Source organism: Polypterus senegalus, chromosome 2 (genome assembly GCF_016835505.1).
Source record: "Polypterus senegalus isolate Bchr_013 chromosome 2, ASM1683550v1, whole genome shotgun sequence".
Lineage (NCBI taxonomy): Eukaryota > Metazoa > Chordata > Cladistia > Polypteriformes > Polypteridae > Polypterus > Polypterus senegalus.
In genome coordinates, this window is record NC_053155.1 from 30,365,462 (window position 1) to 30,377,002 (window position 11,541).

The 11,541-nt window shown below is 43.5% G+C and overlaps 1 protein-coding gene across 1 annotated transcript; it reads right to left on the minus strand.

Moving 5' to 3' along the window:
- Positions 1-332: 332 nt before the first annotated feature.
- On the minus strand, positions 333-1,753 carry LOC120522835. Its single transcript, XM_039743525.1, has one exon. It carries the CDS (start codon positions 1,731-1,733, stop codon positions 336-338), a length of 1,398 nt encoding a protein of 465 aa, XP_039599459.1. The 5' UTR covers positions 1,734-1,753; the 3' UTR covers positions 333-335.
- Between the last annotated feature and the right edge of the window lie 9,788 nt (positions 1,754-11,541).

Below are 11,541 nucleotides of genomic sequence, written 5' to 3' on the forward strand. Positions count from 1 at the left end.
TAGCGAGGAAAGGCAGGCTTTAACCAGAACAGTGGGAATTGGATCCAGGTGACAGGTCGAAGGCTTAGAGCTATTGATGAGATCCATGATTTCTGAGGTGGATGGAAGCTCAAACATATAAAATGAATGAGTAGGAGGAGGAAAATCATCAATGGTGGAGTCAATAGCAGCAGAGCCTAAATTATAATGTATTGCCTGGATTTTATCAGTAAAGAATGTCATTATGGTGTTACAGAATTCATTAGAAAGGCAGTGCAAGGAAAGAGAGTCTGGAGGACTTGTTAGCGATCTGCGCAGGGAAAAAAGTTTTCCAGAGTTCCCCTTGTTGGAAGAAATTAGGGAAAACAGGCAGCTTTAGCATGCCGTATGCTGTCCCTATAGTGATGCATATGGCTGAAATACATTTCTTTATGAACATTAAGACCTGTCTTCTTGTACAGCCGTTCTAACTGCCGACCTTTAGATTTTAAAATGTGCAAAGTTGGTGTAAACCATGGGGCAGTATGTGTAAATGAAACTGATTGGGTTTTGAGTGGGGCTACCAAATTCAAAATGTCAAGATGTCCTTCGTTATAAAAGTTAACTAAATCTGACGGAGAAATAGTTTGTAATGATTCCACAAATGCATCAATATCTAATTGAAAATTGTCCATGTTGATATTTTTAAGATTCCTAAAAGTTATTACACGTTGAGGTTTGATGGTGTAGACAGTAAGAGTCATATTAAATGTAAAAAGAAAATGATCTGAAGAGGGAAATTCTTCCGCAGTACAATCATTCGGAGTGAGTCCAGTACAGCAAATCAAATCCAAAATATGTCCTTTGAAATGTGTCGGGGTTTCCATAAACTGCTGAAAGTCAAAGTTATCAAGGCAAGAAATAAAATCTCTGGTCGCCAAGGACTTACTGTTATCCAAATGAATGTTAAAATCACCCATTATTATTATGTTTGAAGATAACGAGGACAAATAAGCTATAAAAGCAGAAAAGTCATTCAGAAACTCTTTGTTGAATTTAGGGGAAGGGTAAATAGTTGCAACAATGATGGGAATAGAGCCAGGTAGTTGACAAACAGGAGACTCAAATGAACCATAGGAAGAAACTGTCAGCGGTGTAACTCGCATTGTCTCGCAGTAGAGTATCGCGAGGCCTCCTCCACGACCAGAGTTACGAGGTTGCATCATGTAAACAAACCCAGGAGGTGTTGCTTCATTGAGCAAAGTAAAGTCCTGGGGTTGCTGCCACGTCTCATTTAGAGAAAGGATGTCAATGTTATGATCCGTAAGAAGATCCTGAATGAGATGAGTCTTTCCTGTAAGGGAACGGATGTTAAGATGAGCAAAGCTGATGGTATCCTCGCTGAGATGAGCAGGAGCGCTAGCCACCGTAGCTAGGCTGGCTAACACACTCGAGTCCGAGGCTCTGCCAGATGGCCTCAGTGGTGGACGAGAAGTGGACCAGTAAGAGGTTATTTTAGCTCGAGTATCCTGTTGAAAATTCCGGCGGGAGCCTCTGTGGATATATCTGTGTCGTGGCTGAAAAAAGATGTCCGGGAAGGTTAACAGGACGTCCATAACAGATCTAGTCAACCTTGGTCGGAGTCGAAGAAGATCCGCCGCCGAATATTGATACAGGCCCAAAACCAACTGAATCATCGTCGACAGGAGGCAAAGGGCTAGCACAAGACAGGTAAGAGCCTTGCATATCCAGGTTCCTTGCACTGATCCTGCCATCGTTAGAAGTTGTTAACTGCACCCAGCAATCCGATAAGATTTCAAATCGAGTTCAATTTGATCAAAAAGTTTAAAGCTTACTTGAAGAGTTCACAGAAAGTCCACAAAAAATGTTATGAATTGTTCAAAAAATGCTTAAAAGAAGTTAAATAAAAAGTATTTTAAAAGAATTTAACCTCTAAAAAGGGGGGGGGGGAGGCTGCGGGAGCAGTCACACCAGCGTTCACCACCACCATCCACACTAGACAAGAACAGGCCATTCAACCCAACAAAGTTCGCCAGTCCTATCCACTTAATTCTTCCAAAGAACCATCAAGTTGAGTTTTGAAAGTCCCTAAAGTCTTACTGTCTACCACACTACTTGGTCTCTTATTCCAAGTGTCTGTGGTTCTTTGTGTAAAGAAAAAGTTATTAATGTTCATGCCAAATTTGCCCTTAACAGGTTTCCAACTGTGTCCTGGTGTTCTTGATAAACTTATTTAAAAGTCACAGTCTCAATCCACTGGACTAATTCCCTTCAGAATTTTAAACACTTCACTCATGTCTCCTCTTAATCTTCTTTTGCTTAAACTGTAAAGGCTCAGCTCTTTTAATCTTTCCTCATAATTCAACCCCCGTAGTCCTGGAATCAGCCTAGTCGCTCTGCTCTAGACTTTACCACTTTTTTGTAGCCTGGAAACCAAAACTGCACCCAGGAAGTTGACAGCATAGAGTCCACTACAACTCCTAAATCCTCCTCCTAAGTTGTACTCTCGATTTTTAGACCTCCTATTGTGTATTTAAAGCTAACAGTTTAACTTCCTATGTGTGTACTTCCTTTCACAACGCCTGTATGGTATCCAAGTCCTTCTGTAATGATATAACGGATTCCAAATTATCTGCCAATCCACCTATCTTGGTATCATCATCAAACTTAACCAGCTTGTAACTTATATTCCTATCTAAATCATTTATACATATTAAAAACAGCAGCGGCCCTAGCACTGACCCTGCTGGACACCACTCTTAACATCAGCCAGTTCTGATGAGGTTTCTCGCACCATCACCCTCTGCTTCCTGTGTCTGAGCAAATTCTGCACCCATCTACAAACATCACCCTGAACTCCCACTTATTTTAGTTTGATGCCCAACCTCTCATGTGGCACCTTATCAAATGCTTTCTGAAATCCATCCATCCATCCATCCTCTTCCGCTTATCCGAGATTGGGTCGTGGGGGCAGCAGCTTCAGAGAGTCCCAGACTTCCCTCTCCCCGGCCACTTCTTCTAGTTCTTTCAGGAGAATTCCAAGGCGTTCCCAGGCCAGCCTGTAGACATAGTCCCTACAGAGTTTCAAGGGTCTTCCCCAGGGCCGGTTAGACGTGCCCGGAACACCTCACCAGGGAGGCATCCTGATCAGACGCCCGAGCCACCTCATATGACTCCTCTCGATGTGGAGGAGCAGTGGCTGTACTCTGAGCCCCTCCCGGATGACTGAGCTTCTCACCCTATCTTTAAGGGAAAGCCCAGGCACCCTGCGGAGGAAACTCATTTCAGCCGCTTGTATTTGCAATCTCATAATTTCGGTCACTACCCATAGCTCATGACCATAGGTGAAGGTGGGAACGTAGATCGACTGGTAAACTGAGAGCTTTGCCTTATGACTCAGCTCCTTTTTCACCATGACAGACCGATGCAGAGCCCGCATCACTGCAGACGCCCCACTGATCCACCTGTTGATCTCACGCTCTATTCTTTCCTCACTCGTGAACAAGACCCTGAAATACTTGAACTCCTACACTTGGGGCAGGATCTCGCCCCCAACCCTGAGAGGGCACTCCACCTTTTTCTGGATGAGGACCATGGTCTCATTTTTGGAGGTGCTGATTCCCATCCCAGCCGCTTCACACTCAGCTTCGAACCAATTTAGAGAGAGCTGAAGATCACGGCCTGATGAAGCAAACAGGACATCATCTGCAAAAAGCAGTGACCCAATCCTGAGTCCACCAAACCGGACCCTCTCAACACCCTGGCTGCACCTAGAAATTCTGTCCATAAACGTTATGAACAGAATCGGTGACAAAGGGCAGCCCTGGTGGAGTCCAACTCTCACTGGAAACAGGCTCATCTTACTGCCAGCAATGCGGACCAACCTCTGACACCGGTTGTACAGGGACCGAACAGCCCTTATCAGGGGGTCCGGTACCCCATACTCTCGGAGTACCCCTCACAAGATTCCCCGAGCGACATGGTCAAACTCCTTTTCCAACTCCACAAAACACATGTAGACTGGTTGGGCAAATTCCCATGCACCCTCCTGGACCCTACTAAGGACGTAGAGCTGGTCCACGGTTCATCCCACAAGACGAAAACCACACTGTTCCTCCTGAATCCGAGATTCGACTATCTGATGGACCCTCCCCTACATGACCCCCGAATAGACTTTTCCAGGGAGGCTGAGGAGTGTGATCCCTCTGTAATTGGAACACACCCTCCAATCCCCCTTCTTAAAGAGGGGGACCACCACCCCAATCTGCCAATCCAGAGGCACTGTCCCTGATGTTCATGCGATATTGCAGAGGTTTGTCAACCAATACAGTCCTACAACATCCAGAATTTTGAGGAACTCCGGGCATATCTCATCCACCCCCGGGGCCCTGCCACCAAGGAGTTTTTTGACCACCTCAGTGACCTCAGTCCCAGAGATGGCGGAGTCCACCTCCGAGTCCCCAGGCTCTGCTTCCTCATTGGAAGGCATGTTAACGGGATTGAGGAGGTCTTCGAAGTACTCCTCCCACCGACCCACAACGTCCTGAGTCAAGATCAGCAGTGCACCATCGCCAACATATACAGTGTTGACACTGCACTGCTTCCCCCTCCTGAGACACAGGATGGTTGAACAGAATCTCCTTGAAGCTGTCCGAAAGTCGTTCTCCATGGCCTCCCCAAACTCTTCCCATGCCCAAATTTTTGCCTCAGCAACCACCGAAGCTGCATTCCGCTTGACCTGTCAGTACCTATCAGCTGCCTCCAGTCCCACAGGAAAAAAGGTTCCTATAGGACTCCTTCTTCAACTTTATTGCATCCCTCACTGCTGGTGTCCACCAACGGGTTTGGGGATTGCCGCCACGACAGGCACCAACCACCTAACGGCAACAGCTCCGGTATGACACCTCAAAAACAGAGGCACGGAACATGGCCCATTCGGACTCGATGTCCCCCACCTCCCTCGGTCGACATTCTGCTGGAGATGGGATTTAAAGCTACTCTGGACAGGGGACTCTGCCAGATGTTCCCAGCAGACCCTCACAACACGTTTGGGCCTACCAGGCCTGACCGGCATCCTCCACCATCATTGAAGCCTACTCACCACCGGTGGTGACCAGTTGACAGCTCTGCCCCACTCTTCACCTGAGTGTCCAAGACATGTGGCAACAGGTCCGACGACACAACCACAAAGTCGATCAACAAACTGAGGCATGGGTGTCCTGTTGCCAAGTGCACATATGAACACCCCTATGCTTGAACATGGTGTTCGTTATGGGCAATCCGTGACGAGCACAGAAGTCCAATAACAAAACACCGCTCGGGTTCAGATCGGGGGGCGTGGGGCATTCCTCACAATCACGCCCTTCTAGGTCTCACTGTCTTTGCCCACGTGAGCATTGAAGTCTCCCAGCAGAACGAGGGAATCCCCAGAAAGTATGCAATCTAGCATCCCCTCCAGGGATTCCAAAAATGGTGGGTACTCCAAATTGCTGTTTGGCGCATACAAACAACAGTTAGGCCCCGCCCCCACCCCCCACCTGAAGGTGGATGGAGGCTACCCTCTCATCCACCAGGGTAAACCCCAATGAACAGGCTCCAAGTCGGGGGGCAATAAGTATGCCCACACCCGCTCTGCGCCTCACACCGGGGGCTACTCCAGAGTGATAGAGAGTCCAGCCCCTTTTAAGGAGATTTTCCAGAGTCCAAGCTGTGCGCTGAGGTGAGCCCGACTATATCTAGCCAGAACCTCTTGACCTTGCGCACTAGCTCACAACAACAACATTTATTTATATAGCACATTTTCATACAAACAGTAGCTCAAAGTGCTTTACATAATAAAGAATAGAAAAATAAAAGACAAATTAAGAAAACAAAATAAGTCAACATTAATTAACACAGAATAGAAGTAAGGTTCAATGGCCAGGGGGGACAGAAAAAACAAAAAAAATCCAGACGGCTGGAGAAAAAATAAAATCTGTAGGGATTCCAGACCATGAGACCGCCCAGTGCCCTCTGGGCATTCTACCTAACATAAATGAAACAGTCCTCTTTGGATTTAGGGTTTTCACGGAAGGACTTGATGATGATGATGGTCACGTAGACTTCTGCCTTTTAATCCATCCATCATTGTTGGAGCATCATGAAGCTTTGAGTAGGTGGAGGTGGCGCAGGCCACCACCACAAAGAAACCGGAAAAAGAAACAGAAAGAGAGTAGGGTCAGTACGATTTTAGAGCCACCATGAATAGTTATTATGATGAATTGAACATACAGAGTATCAGGATTAAGTTAAATTAAGTTAAAATGAAGTTATAAAAGGCCATGTTAAAGTAATGTGTTTTCAGCAGTGTTTTAAAGTGCTCTACTGTATCAGCCTGGCGAATTCCTATTGGCAGGCTATTCCAGATTTTAGGTGCATAACAGCAGAAGGCCGCCACACCACTTCTTTTAAGTTTTGTTCTTGGAATTCTAAGGAGACACTCATTTGAGGATCTGAGGTTACGATTTGGAATATAAGGTGTCAGACATTCTGATATATAAGATGGGGCGAGATTATTTAAGGCTTTATAAACCATAAGCAGAATTTTAAAGTCAATCCTGAATGACACAGGTAACCAGTGTAGTGACATTAAACTGGAGAAATGTGTTCTGATTTTCTTTTCCTAGTTAGGATTCTAGCAGCTGCATTCTGCACTCGTTGCAAAAGATTTATGTCTTTTTTGGGTAGTCCTGAGAGGAGTGCGTTACAGTAATCTAGTCGACTGAAAACAAACGTGAACTAATTTCTCAGCATCTTTCAGTGATATGAGGTCTAACTTTACTTATGTTTCTTAAGTGAAAAAATGCTGTCCTAATGATCTGATTAATATGTGATTTAAAATTCAGATTACAGTCAACAATTACCCCTAAGCTTTTTACCTCCGTCTTGACTTTTAATCCTAATGTATCCAGTTTATTTCTAATAGCCTCATTGTATCCATTATTGCCAATCACTAAGATTTCAGTTTCTCTTTATTTAACTTGAGAAAATTACTATTCATCCATTCTGAGATACAAGTCAGACATTGTGTTAGTGAATCAATAGAATCGGGTCATCAGGTGCTATTGATAAGTACAGCTGTGTGTCATCAGCATAGCTGTGGTAGCTCACGTTGTGCCCTGAGATAATCTGACCTAACGGAAGCATGTAGATTGAGAAGAGCAGTGGACCCAGGATAGAGCCTTGTGGAACACCATATTGGATATCATGTGTCTTCGAGTTGTAATTCCCACAACTAACAAAAATTTTCTCCCTGTCAGGTAGGATTCAAACCAATTTAAGACCCTGCCAGAGAGGCCCACCCATTGACTAAGGCGATTTCTAAGAATATTGTGATCAATGGTGTCAAATGCAGCACTCAGATCTAAGAGGATGAGAACAGATAAATGGCCTCTGTCTGCATTCACGCAAAGTCATTTACTACTTTAACAAGTGCAGTTTCTGTGCTGTGATTTGTTCTATGACTGAAATTTATCAAGAATAGCATGTTTATTTAGGTGGTCATTTAACTGCATAATGACTGCCTTCTCTAGAACTTTACTTAAGAAAGGCAGGTTAGAGATGGGTCTAAAATTTTCAAGAGCGAGGGTCAAGATTATGTTTCTTAAGTAGGGGTTTAACTACAGCAGTCTTAAGACAGTCTGGGAAGACCCCAGTATCTAATGACAATTTACTATGTCAGAACATTATCAATTAGCACGCCTGATACTTTTTGAAAAACCTTGTTGGTATTGGGTCAAGGACGCAGGTGGAGGTTTTAATTGAGATATTATTTTTGTAAATCAGGTAAATCTATCCTAGTGAAAGAGTTTAATTTGTTTATAACAGGATGCTGGGGTTTAGGAGGATCCTTAGTGTTGGGGAGATATACTATGTTATTTCTAATATCATTAATTTTTTGATTGAAAATACAGCGATAGCCTCACAGGTTTCACTGGAAGCACTTAGGAGGCATTCCTTTGAGCTACCTGGGTTTAGTAGGTGATCAATTGTAGAAAATAAGACTCTGGGATTACTAGCATTGTTATTTATAATCTTAGAGAAATAGCAGCTCTCAAGACGGACAGTGTTATTGTATTCTGTTATTTTGACTTTTAATATTTCGTGGTGGATAGTAAGTTTAGTCTTCCTCCATTTACGCTCAGCTCTACGGCATGTTCTCTTTAAATCAGACACTCTTTGGGTCTTCCATGGTATAACAATGCTAGAAGATTTTTTCACTGTCTTTTCAGGTGCAACTATGTCAACAGCAGCTCTCACTTTAGTATTAAATCTTTCCACCTTACTATTTACATTATCCTCGCTATTATAGCTGGCACTATAAACGGACTGATTGCTTAAAATGTTTGTAAGTTTTAAAGCTGCTGCTGAGTCAAAGAAGCAGTTTTTAACAATATGCTTCTCATGAGTGTTTTTATCATTATTTCTATATTAAAAAGTAGAAGAAAATGGTCTGATAGACCAATATCAATGATCTGTTTTATATCAACTTTCAGTCCTTTAGTAATCACTAAGTCTAATGTATGACCTGCTTTATGTGTAGGCTGATTTATGAGTTGTCTCAAATCAAAAGAATCCAGGAGGTTCATAAATTCTTTTACTTTTAGATCACACTGATTATCTATATGAAAATTAAAGTCGCCAACTATTAGGAGTGTGTCATAGTTAGTAATTAAAATTGACATTAAGTCAGAGAATTCCTCAAAAAAGACGCGTTATATTTTGGAGGTCTATACACGGATAATACTAGAACTTGAGAATCTCCATGAATAACAACGGCGAGATACTCAAAGGACTTGAACTTACCAAAACTGACATCTTTACATTTTAATGGCTCGAGTAAATGTTTGCCAACTGCCCCCCTTTTCCCTGGCGGTCTGCACGAGTAAAACTGTAATCCGGAGGCAGATTCGATTAAAACAGCCACGCGCATCTGAATTAAGCCATGTTTCATTTAGTGCAATAAGATCTATTTTTATCACTAATAAGATCGTTGATAAAAACGTTTTGTTGGTTAAAGCTCTAACATTTAATAGTGCCATATTTAATGTTTTGGAGGTGCAGAGATGAGTACTATGTCCGTTATTGATATTTGGAATAGGAACTAAATTATTTTTATTAGCGCCGCTCTGTGTGTATTTTTTGTTTAATCTGTGATCTGTTTTTATAGTTTTAATACATTGTTCCTCTAAAATAGTAATTTTAATTAGATTATTGGAGTTTATGCCGTATTTCCTAGGTTTTTCGTGCATTGAGATTGCTTATTACAGTATTAATGTTGTGCACTTTAACGGAAGACTCTATTAAACATTCATCATGTCCTAGCACAACAGTATTATTTCGGAAGGGGTTAAGAGCAGAGATAGATAGTCAAGAAAAACGAATTACCTTCGATATGTTTTCGAGAGGACCCGGGCGCCGAAACTGTTCGGATGCAGGCCATCACGCTTGAAGAGACGCGGCCTTTCCAAAAAGAGATTCCAATTGTTGATGAAACCGACATCCTTCTTCTTGCAGAAACCCTGTAGCCAGTTGTTCAATCCTAGCAGACGACTGTAGTACTCGTTGGATCGTCTGACGAGAGGTAGTGGACCCGAAATGAAGATCTTTGCCGATGGGGTCCTCTCCTTCGTGTCTTTAATCAAAGCTGCGAAGTCAGCCTTGAGGATTTCTGATTGTCGGTGCCTTATATCGTTTACGCCAGCATGCAAGACGATTGCTCCAACTGCCCTCTCCTTGTGCTTTTCGTAGACTGCTGGCGCACGTCTCATCACATCTCGGACACGAGCACCGGGAAAACAAGAAACAAACGATTTTGCATTAGGGCATGTGACATTAAGGTTTCTAACAATAGAATCACCTACCACTATTACATCACCAGGGGCTGAAGGCAAACTGGGGACGCGGAGAGGGTCAAACCGGTTCTGAGATAGGATGCTCGCCTGTGTCGATGGAGGTGGTCTGGCCTTGAAACCCTGCCTGCATAGCTGAAATCCACCGAGGTCATAAGCAGCGTCGCTCCTACGAGACGCGGGGGTGAGGTTGGCACAACGCGGGATTGATGTTTCGCCGGTTCCAGATGGTGAGGACAGTTTACCCAGCAGCCGGGCCTTCAGATCTCTAAGGTATCTCCGTTGGGACAGGAGTTTCTGAATCTGTTCGTCGAGTGCCTGGAGTTCTTCAGCTACAATTTCAACGCGAGTTACCTCACTGTCGGCCATTTTCTGCTTATGCTTCGTTCCCTAGGAGGAATGAGAGAGAGAGAGGTTAGGCTCCTTCCCCTTCAGAGAGGTTGCATTCCACGTCCCAAGAGCCAGCTTCTGTAGCCAAGGATCGGACCGCCAAGGTCCCCGCCTTCGGCCACCACCCAACTCACACTGTACCCGACCTCCTTGGCCCCTCCCATAGGTGGTGAGCCAATGGGAAGGGGGACCCACGTTGCCTCTTCGGGCTGTGCCCAGCCGAGCCCCATGGGTGCAGGCCTGGCTACCAGGCGTGCTTTCTGAAAGTCAAGATAAAAAATATCAGATGCTCCACTTTGGTTGTATCCTTTTGTTGACTCCTCATAGAATTCCAGCATGTTAGTAAAACATGACCTTCCTCTTTGAACCCATACTGACTGTTCCGAAAAACTCCTGTTCTTGTCAAGTGTTGCTCAATCTTATCCTGAATAATTCCTTTCATTAATTTTCCTGTGATGCATGTTAAACTTACAAAGATAAATTAAGTGATTTTCTTTCTTTTTTTCCAGTATATGGAAAGCTGCCAAACTTTAGATGTTTTTGATGCATGATGTGCGGTTAAGCTGAAGCTAGTTTTGTCAAGTTTTAGCTGCCTGTCTAGATTATCACATTCTGGAGATCACTCCAACTAGGTACAAGGTGAAAGTCCTCCTGGGGCAATGACCATTTCTTTGTGCTATACGAGCATACACTTAAAAACTTTCATGGAAAAACAAACAGGGGAATGCAATAAGTCAGCATGAATTTGCAGTCTAAACCTATTCTCCCATCTCTCAAATTCCTATCATTTCTTAGCCTCAGCATTCGACTTAATGCATACATATTAATGAAGGCTTTGAATGGGCTGTTGCCAGGATGGGAACTGCACAGTTTTTGACCTCTTGCAGTCAGCAAAACTGTCAACAGAGAACTGAAACAAAAATCTTGTTTATGCAAGGAATGGTTTTCTGTCAGACTTCTGCCTGAAACTCAAATTTCATCATAATAGGATTACTAAAGTGGATGAATAATCTCAGTATCAAATAAACATACAATAATACCTTTCATCTGTCTCCATGACAGTAATGTTGTTTGCTGAAAAACATTTACTGTATGTATAAGTATGCAATTACTGGATTTAATAATTTCATTGATCTATCAATACTCTGGACCCACTAATACCACAACTGGGTTGTGGCAAACATTAGGAAAGGCAGCAGCCAATCCATTAAATTTCCTACCCACACATGCACAAACGATATGATGGGGGTTAAAACCCTCAAATACCCGAGGAAGATCCACA

What these genes read in the sequence shown, in the direction of transcription:
- LOC120522835 (XM_039743525.1), bottom strand. Translation starts at nt 1,733, where the DNA reads ATGGCAGGATCAGTGCAAGGAACCTGGATATGCAAGGCTCTTACCTGT.